Raw genomic sequence first — 14,437 nt, 5'->3', positions numbered from 1 at the left:
CGGTTCCAAAGATGCTGTGCGACCAGGACCTTTGTGACGTCACGGTCATGTGACCGCGACGTCACCGCAGGTCCTGGTCGCATAGCAAACCTGAAACCGGACGACCGCGTGCAGCGCTGAGACTTCAGAGGTGAGTATATCATTATTTTTTATTTTAATTCTTTTTTTTTTTACTCAAATATGGTTCCCGGGGCCTGGAGAAGAGTCTCCTCTCCTCCACCCCGGGTATAACCCGCACATTATCCGCTTACTTCCCGCATGGTGTGCACAGCCCCATGCGGGAAGTAAGCGGATCAATGCATTTCTATGGGTGCAGAATCGCTGTGATTCTGCACAAAGAAGTGACATGCTGCGAGTTTTTAACCGCTGCGTTTCTGCGCGGTTTTTCCCACAGCATGTGCACAGTGGTTTGCGGTTTCCATTGATTTACATGTAAATGTAAACGCAATGGAAACTGCAGCGGACCCGCAGCGGCTGCGGTTCCGCGGTAAAAACCACAACGTGTGAACATGGCCTAAAGGTTCTATATACAAATGCGGAATGCAAATTTTTGCTATAGAAAATGTTATCTGGTTTTAGAAAATACAAACTGTAGGGTAATCATAATTAACAATTTTGGGAATTGGTATTTTAATTTTGAATGAGGAACATTTTTTATAAGGTTAATACTTTGTTTAGGTGGGTTTACCAGCATGCGCATGGCGCATATCAAGTTCGAAGTAGTTTTGGTGTTGCTTTCAAGGGATTTTTTTTTTTTGTGGGGAAACAGGAGGTAGAGGGTTTGGCAGCTTGTGCATCAAGCATATCTAGCATATCAAGTTTGACGGTTAACAATTTTTTTAATTTTTTTTTGTGGTGGGGAAATCAAAAAGTAAGTTGACATACTTATTCATAATCATTCTAATTAAAACTGTCTTCAAATTGGAAGATTTTACAGGAACCAAGCAAGGTACTGGCCCAAGACGAATGCAGGCAGGCTCCCCAAGTTTTGGAAACAGATGTAAGTGTAAAGTCCCGAAAGCTGCATCTATCCATCTATCCTTTTGTATAGTAGCTTAGAACTCTCTTTATACTTACAGATTCTAGGGACCAAGCGGGACCCAAGCAAGGCACCGACCAACCCAAGATAGACGCAAGCCCCCCAAGTTTTGGAAACAGATGTAAGTGTAAAGTCCTGAAAGCTGCATCTATCCATCTTTCCTTTTGTATAGTAGCTTAGAACTCTCTTTATACTTACAGATTCTAGGGACCAAGAGGGACCCAAGCAAGGGACCGACCAACCCAAGATAGACGCAAGCCCCCAAGTTTTGGAAACAGATGTAAGTGTAAAGTCCTGAAAGCTGCATCTATCCATCTATCCTTTTGTATAGTAGCTTAGAACTCTCTTTATGCTAGCAGATTCTAGGGACCAAGAGGGACCCAAGACACGTAGGCAGGCCCCCCAAGACCCCCCCAAGACCATAATGTCTTCTTCTGAGAGCCCCCCAGCACATCATCAGCAAACTGAGGTGTTTATTTTTGTTCTTCATAAATTTTTTATTTTGGTACAACTATGGCAATTGTATCCTAACCCTTTATGTCTTTATTCTGTATTCATAGGAAGATGAAGCAGAGGGGCTTACAGAAGGAGACGGACAGGGTGGAGAAATACAAGGAGCGGGAGCGCATAGTGTAAGTTTTGCACAGACCGATCCTCACATACAACACACTACACCCAACACAAACATTCAGCACAGCACACACAATACATATGCCTCCATCCAAGCACATTATTTATTTATTTATTTATTTTTATTTTTTTTTTATTAGTCTTCCCAATCCGGGGCTCGACGTAGAGTTCCTCAAAGCACCTCCCATAGTCGTCGGAATAATAATCGTGGCGGTCACCGAAGAGCTGGTTTGGTGTTTAGTAAACTGTAAAATTCTTGTGGTATAATCTTTCCCTTTTTATTCTTATCTTTTTGTTAGGCTTCACAGCGTGCTCCCGAACAGGATGACGAAGAGGAGGGCATTGACGTGGACACCCTCATCCAAGCAGTACAAATTCGGGAGCCGCTGTGGAACATGTCGGACCGCCGCCATGCTGACCAGTTAATCACCCGACAGCTATGGGAGGAAGTGTGCAGTGCTGTTATGGATAATTGGGAGGAACTCGATGCTGGGGCCCAGGATCTAGCGCGTAAGTATTCACACTTCATTACCTTATGTTAGCATGATTTAATGTGTTGTATAGTAACCAATTTTTGCTTTCTCTTTCCAGGTAACAGGATTATCGTGCGGTGGCGGTCACTCAGGGATCACTTCAAGAGGGAATTTAATAAGGAGATGCAGGCCCCGAGTGGATCTAGAAGACGCAGGACCAGGTACAAACATGCCAGAGCCCTGTTGTTCCTCCGGTCGACGCTGCTGAGCAGAAGGTAAATATTCAACACCACATGTTTTCAGTCAAACTGTAAAAATGTGTAACCTTAAAGGGCCACTGTCACCCCCCTCCAGCCGTTATAAACTAAAAGAGCCATCTTGTGCAGCAGTAATGCTGCATTCTAACAAGGTGGTTCTTTTAGTTTTAGGTTCAAGTATACCCCAAATAAAGCGTTTTTATACTTAGCCACAATTCCTGTCTCTAGCCAGGGAGGCGGGTCCTCACTCCCCAGCTCTAACCGCTCCTCTGCCGTCACTCCAATCTTCCTGCGCTTTTGGCACCGCCGCCTCAGCGGAGCGGTTACAGCTGGGGAGTGAGGACCTGCCTCCCTGGCTAGAGACAGGAATTGTGGCTAAGTATAAAAACGCTTTATTTGGGGTATACTTGAACCTAAAACTAAAAGAGCCACCTTGTTAGAATGCAGCATTACTGCTGCACAAGGTGGCTCTTTTAGTTTATAACGGCTGGAGGGGGGTGACAGTGGCCCATTTTTTTTTTTTGCAGCAAGGGCAATTGTAATATCAAGATACTAATTTTTTTTTCTTCTTTTTTAACAGCACTTTCTGCAGCACTTGGGAGCCTGCATCAGAGATGCACCCCTCTGGAGCGATCTCTAGGGAGTCCGCCACCGGGGACCACGTCGACCCCTCTGTATCTGTACCTTCCCTTTTGTTTGATCCCTCAGACCCATCCACCAGCGCTGAAGCAGCAGGGCGGACTTCGTCACTTGAAGCTGCAGGTGATGAGTTAGAGTTCCCTTTACCCCACCCCTCTGCCACTGCCGCAACATCTAGACCACCTTTGGGGTCAGGACGGCAGCGCCAGAGAGGTCAGGAAAGGAGCTATGCGCCTGATTTTTTGCAGCTGAATGCATCCTTCCACAGTGCCATCAAGCTTTTGAGTGAGCAAACGTCTGCTGGGTACAATATCCTTAACAAAAGCATACTTGAACTCAGCAGTCATCTGGATAGGATGCAATCAGATGCAAACCAGTCACCAAGACACTGTTTTTTTTAGTCGGTCCTCAGGCACATGGGAAATCTAACTCCTGACCTGCAGATGCATGTGATGCAAGGCTGCCACACTGCTCTAGTGCAGGTGATGTCGCAAACCCCTCTACCTACCCTTCATGTTTCTACACCTTTCCCCTCTCAAGCCACCGTCTATCCTCCCGTCCGTCCATTCTACTCCTTCGCCATTCCTTCCTTCCCCCCTTAGTCTTTCCCAGTTTTTACCTTCCCCTTTCCATTCTTCCCCTTTAACTTCACCGTTACCGATCCCACCAACACCTTCATACCTCTCACAAACCACATCTGCACCTCAACTCTCTGCCCAACCTCATGTTTTCACCACCCATTCCACTACTGTTCCTCCTCGTGATGTCCTGTCCTCCCATCTCGACGTGGTCCGCCCTGTCAGCCCCTCCGCTACTATCTCCACCCCAAATTATGAGAACCTGTAATGTAGATAATAAATAAACTTTTTTTGGTTTAAAAACAATTTTATTGTCTTTCCTTTTTTTTTTAGTAAAAAACTGTATTAAAGCCAACAAGGTTATGGTAATAGTAACAGTAGAAAAAGTTTAAAGGGTACCAGTTCAAAACATACAATACTGCAAGGTTAAAGTACAAAGGTTTTCTAACCAAACAAAAAATGGTATTTTTACAAGTGTGAAAAAAAAATTTTTTTTCAAACCATTTCATACTGCCAGTCAACTGATCCTGGAGGAGACATGAAGTACTCTGCAAAATTGTCCCGCATTCTGGAGACTGCTACTGGACTGCGAAAAGTTGTATTGTGGTAATCCCGCAAGGTGCTTTCTGACACATTATCCTCCAGGAAAACTTGTTCTTTTGATAAAACAAAATTGTGAAGTACCACGCAAGCCTTCACCCACATCATCGACAGTTTCAGTCTGCAGTTTAATTGCAGTTAGTAATATTCTCCATTTAGCAGTTAAGATGCCAAAAGCACATTCCACAACTCTTCGTGCTCTGGTTAAGCGGTAATTAAAAATTTTCTTCCTCTGGGTCAGTCCACTACTTCCAAAGGGTTTCAGCAAATGTGGGGAAAGCTGGAAGGCATCATCTCCAACGCAAACAAATGGTAATGGTGGACCGGTGGTTCCAGGGAGAGGTCTAGGGAGCGGAAAGTCAAATGTCTCTCCATACAAACGACGCCCCATTGGTGAAGTTTTAAAGATCTGTGAGTCATTTGCGCGTCCATACGCACCGATATCCACAGCGATGAACTTGCAGTGTGCGTCGGCTATGGCCATCAATACAATTGAGAAGTACTTCTTATAGTTGTAAAACTGTGATCCAGAGCCAGAAGGTTTGACGATCCTTATGTGCTTCCCATAGACTGCTCCGACACAATTTGGGAACTGGCATATTTGTTGAAAATTTTGTGCAATCTCCAGCCACCTCTCCTGTGATGGCTCTGGAATGTATTCCGCTTGTAGGCACTTCCACAATGCCCGGCAGGTATCTCTGATGATCCCTGAGATGGTGGATATCCCAAGCCTATACTGAAAATGTAGGGATGAGAACGACTCTCCAGTTGCAAGGAATCTGTTAACAAAAGGAAAAGACAATAATTAATAAAAATGTCAAAAAACAACATTACAGTTATAAGTCTGATGAATGAGAATCATTTAAAAAAATAAATAACTTACCGAATAGTCATCATGAGACGGTCCGCTGGTGATATGGAGAAGCGCATCTAGGTGTCTCGTTTCCGTATAGAGTCTTCCACATGGCCCAATAAAATTTCAAAATTTTCCGCTTTCATCCTCACATAGTTGAAGAACTTCTGAGGGTTTTCCCTCAGTTCAATGTAAAGTGTGGAATAAACACCACGGGTCATGCGTTGGGCTGTGATGGGATGGATCCACAGCCTTCTCTTCCGCTGCTGCCGCAGGATGCACATTCTTTCTTCCTCCTTGTCTCGAACGGTGGCTGCCAACCGATTTGCCTCAAAAGTAAAATCCGCAGATATCTTCACAATGTTCGCCAGTACTCCTTCCATCTCTGCCACTTTCTCTACAACCTTTCAAAGATGTGGTGTAAATACACAGTATATATAGTTTTCCAGTAGTTTCCAGTAGCCAATCACATTGAGATCCTCCTTTTTTTAAAAACGGATCTGTCAAAAAACGGTTACAACGGATGGAAAAACGGTCGCAACAGTTCTAACGGATCCGTTTTTTTAACGGATCAGGGCAGCTGATCCGTCAAAAAAACTAATCCGTTAGGACCGTTTTCTCAACAAATTTGACGGATCCATCGATCCGCCACGATGTCGGAGCAGACTGATGCCAAACAACTGAAGTGTGAAAGAAGCCGAAGTCTTACAACCTGTAATGACCACCTCAACACCATCGGAGCTACTGCAACCCCCAACCTACTGTCTCGTTCCCCATTGTTAAGTCCTTCTCAGTCCCTGGCTTACTAGAGGTAGGGATCCTGAGTAAATGACACGCAAACAAGGTATTGTGTGATCATATACAGGGGAAGCCCAGGAGCACATCTCCCTCTCTGGGCTTTGCCCTCCCTTTATATAGAAAAGAATTATTCTTTTACAGACATGCGCACAAGCGCTCATATTTCACTATCTCTTACATAAACAATCTATACCAGTCTTTATCAGTAGAAAGTTACATCATCTGGAAGGTGAATGAAAGGCTGCTATTGAAAGAAGGAATGCACACATGATTACTTCCATAAAAGGAAATGTCAAGTCAGCAGAAATGTATCTTGTTGTAAGCGAGATTTCTCAGGAAGAAGACAAGATGGATTCCTTTAGTTCAGTCTGATCTCCACAATTCCCCCCTTTGACATTTTCTTTTATTTATTTTATTACCACAGGGCCAAAGACAAAGCCTTTATTTGGTATTACACATGTACATGCTTGTATTCAATAAGAGAATCAAATCTAGTATTAATTCTTCCGTTTAACTCTCGCAACCTTTTCTTTGTTTTGCAATAAGTACAGATATTACAAAGGGATAGCAAAATAAGCGCAATAATCAGTATTAGCAAAGGATAACATAAGAGAAGAAGGAAAAAAAACTTTATACTCTTGCATCTATTACACAAAGTTTATCTGTGCATACTGAGATACTCTTGAGCACAATCTGGAATAGTACGTATATGACTACAATAATCATAACTATATGTATTATGCTCTGCATAATCCCAGCAACCCACCCACCGATTCCTCTGAACCAGTTGGCTGGGTTAAGAAAAGAAAAGGTATCTGACCACCAGCTATCCTTATTCTGGTCATTGTCTTTGTCATACTGATCTCTGAGTCGTTGTACGTCCTTTAATTTAAATGTCATACTCATAGTACTATTCGGGTCTATATAATGACAGCAGGTGGGTCCGATGATTTGACACATACCCCCTTGTGAGGCAGTTAGGTAATCCAATACCAGGGTATGTTGGTTAGTGACTATTATAAGCTGATTCTGTACAGCTATACTAGTGTTTAGTATATCCAATATATCCCAGATCTGATCATCTAGATAATCCGTGGCTCTAACTAATTTATCCCACATCTGTGTTAACATAGGATAAATAAAAATGGTACTAGCAATTTTGTTAGGAATTCCCATTTGTACTATATGTGGCCTCCCCGAGGGACGTGGTGAGTTATCTGCAGCTCTTTTATACAGTGTGTGCTTGGGCACGGCTTGCATATTCACTTGTTTATTTGAAATTATGAATGTAGCCGGGGTTAGGCGTCCTAATGTACAAGTACCCTTTATACCTACGGGAAGCCATTTATATGCTCCTTCTCCGCATATCCAAAATGTACCTTCAGGCAGATCCCATAGAGCTGAGTGCTGCAATACCAATCTGTGAGCCAAGTCCACAAATCTAGATACATTCTGAAGCATACACCAAGAGGGTTTTTGTCCCAAGGGGCTACAGTACCCGGCTGCGGGATTCCCACATACAGGCATTCCTTTGATATACTCATTGGATTTATTACAAACCAGGTTCCCCAGCTTACTTGTACAACTGTTTGCATCACCTTGGGGGAACAATTTAGAATGTTTCCATTTTCTATTATGTATGTATCTTTCCAATACTACAGGTTTGAAAGCATCAGAGGGGGGGACGGTTGTACTGAAACTAAGCTGTAGATTTTCTGTGGGGACCTGTCCTAAATTAGTTAATCCAGTCTTATTTCTAGGTACCCATTTTCCTCCCCTAAATGCTAAATATTGTAGATGTGTGTTACTCCCTGAGAGATTACCCTGCCACCAAGGAAATTCTACCCATCCCACAATTGGTATGGCGATTGTAGTATTCCACAGCCTAGCATTACCAATTTGGTTGTTGGCCAGGTTGTCTGAACAATTAGGCCAAGCGAATATTTCTTCTGCCAATACGGGAACTGCTAGAAAAGGTATACTTGTGGCTGATACCGGCGAATGGGTACAGATCCAACAATCTGTCATGGTTTGTGTATTGTTTAACAAGTCATGCACTAATTTTCTATGATGTTGTACGAATCTATTGTTCAAAGGGGCTAGAGAATTCAGTCTATCCCACGCCTCCGTTGAGGTTATCATTATTAACATCAATATCATGAGTTTATACTGCTTTTCTTGCAATGGCTTGCATGTATCCATGATGACTTTCCTTCAAGCTTGACTGATGTAGGTGTTGTCAACAGGACTTGGAAGGGTCCGTCAAACCTTGGTTCTAGAGCCTTTCTGGTGTGTCTTTTTACATAGACTTGATCACCTGGTTCCAACTTGTGACTTCCTTCTGTGTTGTCAGGATCTGGAAGGGAAGCAAAAACTTGTGCATGCACCTTAGTTAATTGTTTCTGAAGATTTTGCACATAAGAAGTCAATGACTCAATATTTAACACAAGTTGCTGTGGAAAATAACATCCTAAATTGGCAGTCCTGCCAAACAAAATTTCATATGGAGACAGTTTAGTCTTACCCCTTGGGGTATTGCGTATTGAGTAAAGGGCCAGTGGAAGGCATTCTGTCCAAGGCTTTCCTGTTTCAGCCATGGCTTTCTGTATTTTTAATTTTAAAGTTCCATTCATGCGTTCCACCTTACCAGAACTTTGAGGATGGTACGGAGTGTGTAACTGACTTTCAACACCCAACATTTTCAGTACATTTTGAAATATTTCTCCAGTAAAATGAGTACCCCTATCTGACTCGATCACTTCAGGGAGACCGTAACGGGGTATCAGTTCGGCAACTAGCTTTACAGCAGTGTTTTTAGCTGAAGCCTTCCGAACTGGATAGGCCTCTGGCCACCCCGAGAACATGTCCACACATACCAACACATACTCATACCCATTACTTTTTGGCAGCTGGATAAAGTCTATTTGTAATCGCTGAAACGGGTAGAGAGGTCGGACGTGGTGCTTCATAGGGGTCTTTGTTGTCTGTCCAGGATTATGTGCCAGGCATATAGCGCATGCAGCACAATAGTCTCTTGCATAGTTGCCAAAACCTGGAGCCAACCAGACTTGTTCTGCCAGTAGTGTCATTGCATTTGCAGACACATGAGTAGGGTGGTGCAGTCCACCAACTACAATCGGATACCAGGCTCTAGGTAGACATATTAGTCCATCTTTCTTCCAAATTCCCGCTTGTTCTTCTGCCCCTTCCTTTTTCCACCTGTCCCTCTCCTCTTCTCCTGCATCTTCCTGTGCTTGTCTCAGTCTATCTTCAGTATTTTCTGTGGGGTTTACAGTATGAACCTGTTGTAAGGGTTTGACAGCTGCTGCTTTGGCTGCTTTATCAGCCCTATCATTTCCCCTAGATTCCCTAGTGTCGAGTCTCACATGTGCAGCTACCTTGATTACTGCTACTTCTTTTGTTTCTTGTGCAGCCTCTAAGATCTGTTTGATCAGAGAAGCATGTTTTACAGGTTGTCCTGACGCTGTCATGTAACCTCTAGCTCTCCAGATTACTCCAAAATCAAACACAATACCATGTGCATACCTAGAATCAGTGTATATATTAGCTGTCTGGTTCTCAGCTATTTTAAGAGCTTCAATCAATGCTGTTAGTTCTGCTTCTTGTGCAGACTGTTTCGGTGGAAGTGGTTCTGCTTTGAGAGTTTCAGATTCTGACACAACTGCATACCCTGTATGGAAGTTACCTGTGTCATCTGCAAACCTACTACCATCTATAAACAGCTCTAAATCTGGATTTTGAAGTGGTGTTTCGGATACATTGGGTAAGCCTACCGTTTCTTGTAAAATGAGCTCTGTACAATCATGTGTGTCTGTAGGGAAAAAATTTGCGTGTGGATCAGTGTCCTTATTCCCCCCTTCAGACTCGAGAGGTAGCAGTGTAGCTATATTGAGAGTCTGAAGCCTAGCAAATGTGATAGTAGAGGGGAGCAGCAAAGAACACTGTAGCCGCAAATGTCTGGCCATGGAAATGTGTTTTGGTTGGACCTGGTTTAATATCCCATAAACATCATGTGTAGTTTGAACTGTGAGTGGATACTCTAGAACAATTTCTGATGCTTTGTCCAACAATAGTGAGACAGCAACAACTACACGTACACAGGTTGGCGCTGCTCTAGCTACGGGATCTAACCTTGCTGAAAGATATGCAATTGGTCTTTGTTTCCCTGCATGCTTCTGGGTAAGAACTCCTGTAGCATGGGAATCAACTTCTGCAGCCATAAGCTGAAATGGTTTGGTGTAGTCTGGTAGCCCTAACGCTGGAGCTGAAACAAGGGCATCTTTTAATTGTTGGAACGAAATCTGACCTTCTTTTGTCAACAAATAAGGTTCACTTTTTACACAGTCATACAGTGGTTGCATTAGTTGACTGGCATGTATAATCCATTGTCTACAATGAGACACTATTCCTAAAAATGCTCGTAGCTGTTTATGATTTCTAGGCTCATTCATCTGTCTTATTGCTTCAGTTCTTTGTGGTGTAAGATGCTTTTTACCTTGAGAAATGCAATGACCTAGAAAGACCACTTTGGTCTGACAAACTTGTAGCTTTTGTCTATTCACTTTACACCCTTCTTTTTCTAAAAAACATAGTAAACTCACAGTGGACCTTTCTGCAGTTTCTAGATCTGGGCAGCAAAGTAGTAGGTCATCCACATACTGCAAAATTACTACCTGTGGTTCGGGTTCAAACCTCTGAAGGACTGTTTGTAGGGCATTTGAATAAAGAGTAGGGGAGTGTATCATTCCCTGTGGAAGGCGTGCCCACGCCAACTGTTTGCCCTTAAATGTAAATGCAAACAAATGCCAACTATCTTGGTGTAAAGGAACCGAGAAAAATGCATTTGAAAGATCTATTACAGTAAATACTTGAGAACTGGCTGGTATCTGTGATAGTAACGTATGAGGATTGGGTACAACTGGGGTGATTGGATCTAGAACTTTGTTTATTTCTCTTAAATCATGTACCATACGATATTTGGGCATAGAACTCTTATCAAGAGTTCTCTTTTTGACTGGATACAGAGGAGTGTTAGCAGGTGATTGTATCTCTACCAAAACTCCTTTCTCTTTATATCCCTCTATCTGTTTTGTAATCGCTAGTTCCTGCTGGGCACTCACAGGGTATTGTCTGAGCTGTGGGAGAACAGTTCCTGGTTGCACAGATAGTTTTACAGGAGAGATATGCAATAGTCCCACATCGGTGTCACCCTGTGCCCACAGTGTTTCTGGGACCATTGAAAGGTCTAGATCTGTGGTGTACTCTTTTTCTTCAGCATAATCCTCAAAAGCCTGAATTCTAACATATTGTTCTAATGTTTCTGCATCATCAGGGATAGTCAGTATAACTGTGCCATCTTCCCTAAAATTGATGTTAGCTTCTAATTTCTTTAGGACATCAGTTCCTAACAAACATGTTGGGGCACCTCTGGCATACAAAAATCTGGATGCAAAACATTTAGGTCCTAATGAGACCTCTAGGGGCACAGTATATGGCAGTGTTCGAATTACCCCATCATAACCCTCAGCAAAAGTTGTTTGTTCTGAAATATCTTCCGGATTCGGAAGAAAATCTTGATTCAAAATTGAGGAAGTTGCACCTGTATCTATCAAAAATGGAATCTCTCCCCCCCCCACATTCACCTGTATCATAGGTCTTCTAGCTGGTAGGGAAGTTTGTAACACATCGAGTCAATCTGAATCTGGTATGGGACCATCTATGATGGTAGATTTCTGCTGGTTGTCCGTTTGGGGAGGGTTATTTCTGGGAACAAATTTGCCTGACTTTATATCTGCCAACTTCTTCCTGCACTCTCTTTGGAAATGACCTGGCTTTTTACAGTAGTGGCAAGGAAAGTTGTGTCTCACTCTTCCTCCTGTATTAGCTTGTGCTATTCTAACAGGCTTACGATTCTCTCTCATATCCATGACTATTCCTAAACATCGTTGTTTCACAATATTTGGTTGTTCAATTGTTCTCCAATCTGGAGTAGAGGATTTAAATTTTTCTCTGATTTTCGGATCTAGCCCCTCTATTAATTGTTTTGTAAAAAGTCTCCTTACTGAAGCATCAGTCAAATCCAATCCTTCATCCCTAAAGCTATTTTCTAATTCTTGACTATATTCTTCAATACTTTGCCCAAATTTCTGCATAATCACACCCGTAGATCCCCTTTCCCTCTGTTTTTCTCTCATGAAAATTATTAATGCCTCTGTGAACTGGGTACCTGATGCTTCTGTCTGTAAGGCACCCCCTTCTGCCACTGGTCTATTGGGCTGTAGGTGTGTCAATAATTCCTGAAAAAGTCCGGGGGACATTTTCATTCTACGTAATTCTTCCCCGTCCGCCCAGACCCCAGCATGAGTCTGCATGATTTGTTGTATGTATTGTGCAAATCGGATGGGATATTGAGTGGGATCAGGCGCATTATGCAGGAGGGACATACCTTCAGCAGGGGACCAAGGAAAATACTGTCGGGTCTGGTGATATCTAGTTCCCATTACCCCGTCAGCACCAGGTTCCCTAAAGGGTCTTGGTACTACCCTAACAGGGGCAAGTACAGCGCCATGTCTAGGTGTACCACAGACTAGGCAATCATTTCTCCAATCTGGATTTTGTTGTCCACAGTGTGAACATACCCATCCTCCTACCCCACCAAGATTGGGATACAAGGCTGGAAATTGTTTTCCTCCTTCTGCTCCTCCAGATGGTACAAATGATTGGGCTTTTGGATCTAGGTAAGGTGGTGGGATTATGTCACAACTTTTTCCCTTCCCCATAATCCATTTGGAAGTGTCTGGATCATACTTCCAATTCTCCTCTTTAGCTGTTTTTGAGACCTCTATCATACAGTGTATGATTTCTTCCCACCCATTGTCTTTGATAATTCCACCTCGTTCTTTACTCAGTTTTTCCCATTCTGTACTGAACATAAGTGCTTCTGAAATTCCCAATTTTTCTCTTACCCTTCTAATCTGACTTCTGACTGTCTTCCCACATCTTTCCTGTATGATATCTGCTGCTTCCACTTGTCCTAAGACGGTTTTTGTCTGTTTATTTCCCATTTTTCTTTTTTATTTTTTTTCAATATTAGCTATTTCTACCCCAGGTGACGTTTGGACAATCACTTATCCTAGGTGATGTCTCGTTGCCTTCTCTCCTAGGGAGCTAAAATATTGAAGGGCTGATCTGCTCCATTCTTTCTAATGTGCAGAATGTACTTAAGTGCTATTATGCACGCAAACAGACCCAGCAACACCATACAGATCACAAAACTTTCTGTGTCAGTTAGCATACTTGTCCCAGGCTCATGGACCCGCGTCCTGGGCTCATTCTATCAAACCTTATCCAGAAATGAAGGAGGTTAAGCACTTAAATGAGAGTCAAGCATGGGCGGAGGTCTCCCCGAAAGGACGCAACCACATGACCCAGTTAGGCTGACTTCCGTGTATAAGGCTTATACCCCAACTATTTCGGCTTATTTTTCTACGCACTTTTGCTCTTCTTTCACAACATACCACAACCTTCACACTGTTCACACACTGCCAGGGACAGGACTCATAAATCTATACAATATAGTAACCCGAGTTTTATAGGTATCTACTCACTACTAGATTAACCCAGCGTGACACGGCTCATAGAGATCTTTCGGATAATACAAGGCAGATAAAAGAGAACTAATAATGTCTCTTACCTGGCCAGGTTTTTCAGTTCATTTGCCGTCCATTATCCCAGATCTCCATTGTCCGTATCTGCAGGTGAATCTCGAGCAAATACTCTCATCTCGGGTCCCTGTTCGGTGCGCCAAAGAAATGTTAAGTCCTTCTCAGTCCCTGGCTTACTAGAGGTAGGGATCCTGAGTAAATGACACGCAAACAAGGTATTGTGTGATCATATACAGGGGAAGCCCAGGAGCACATCTCCCTCTCTGGGCTTTGCCCTCCCTTTATATAGAAAATAATTATTCTTTTACAGACATGCGCACAAGCGCTCATATTTCACTATCTCTTACATAAACAATCTATACCAGTCTTTATCAGTAGAAAGTTACATCATCTGGAAGGTGAATGAAAGGCTGCTATTGAAAGAAGGAATGCACACATGATTACTTCCATAAAAGGAAATGTCAAGTCAGCAGAAATGTATCTTGTTGTAAGCGAGATTTCTCAGGAAGAAGACAAGATGGATTCCTTTAGTTCAGTCTGATCTCCACACCATAAACCTGTAGAATGTAAGCCCTCAAGGCCAGGGTCCTCTTCCCTCTGTATCAGTCTGTCATTGTTACTTTGTTTACTGTAAGTGATATTTGTATTTTGATGTAACCCAGTCTCATGTACAGCACCATGGAATTAATGGTGCTATATAAATAAATAATAATACTAATAATAATATGTACTTGTGTGGATTGGACATTTAATGCTCTTTAACAATAAAGAGGTAGATATGAGGTGCGTTTACAGTCTGGGGTCCACTGTGCAAAGATGGTACGTGCTGCTGAGTAATGGCGGATGGACACTTGTTCACATGTGGGTTAGACTTCACCCCGTGTG

General features: G+C 42.8%; 2 protein-coding genes across 2 annotated transcripts in view; both read left to right on the top strand.

Annotated features, from left to right (window-relative positions):
- TRIO (trio Rho guanine nucleotide exchange factor) overlaps positions 1 to 14,437 on the top strand; it is a 2,940,676-nt gene that overhangs the window by 1,520,596 nt on the left and 1,405,643 nt on the right.
- LOC138642326 (uncharacterized) lies at positions 96 to 3,885 on the top strand. Its single transcript, XM_069730425.1, has 8 exons — positions 96 to 1,000; positions 1,080 to 1,160; positions 1,240 to 1,319; positions 1,399 to 1,508; positions 1,600 to 1,671; positions 1,969 to 2,179; positions 2,261 to 2,417; positions 2,980 to 3,885. Exons 4-8 carry the CDS (start codon positions 1,464 to 1,466, stop codon positions 3,437 to 3,439), a joined length of 945 nt encoding a protein of 314 aa, XP_069586526.1. The 5' UTR covers positions 96 to 1,000; positions 1,080 to 1,160; positions 1,240 to 1,319; positions 1,399 to 1,463; the 3' UTR covers positions 3,440 to 3,885.

The sequence above is a fragment of the Ranitomeya imitator genome, chromosome 6, assembly GCF_032444005.1.
Source record: "Ranitomeya imitator isolate aRanImi1 chromosome 6, aRanImi1.pri, whole genome shotgun sequence".
In the NCBI taxonomy this organism is placed as follows: Eukaryota; Metazoa; Chordata; class Amphibia; order Anura; family Dendrobatidae; genus Ranitomeya; species Ranitomeya imitator.
This window is presented reverse-complemented; position numbering and strand designations above follow the sequence as displayed.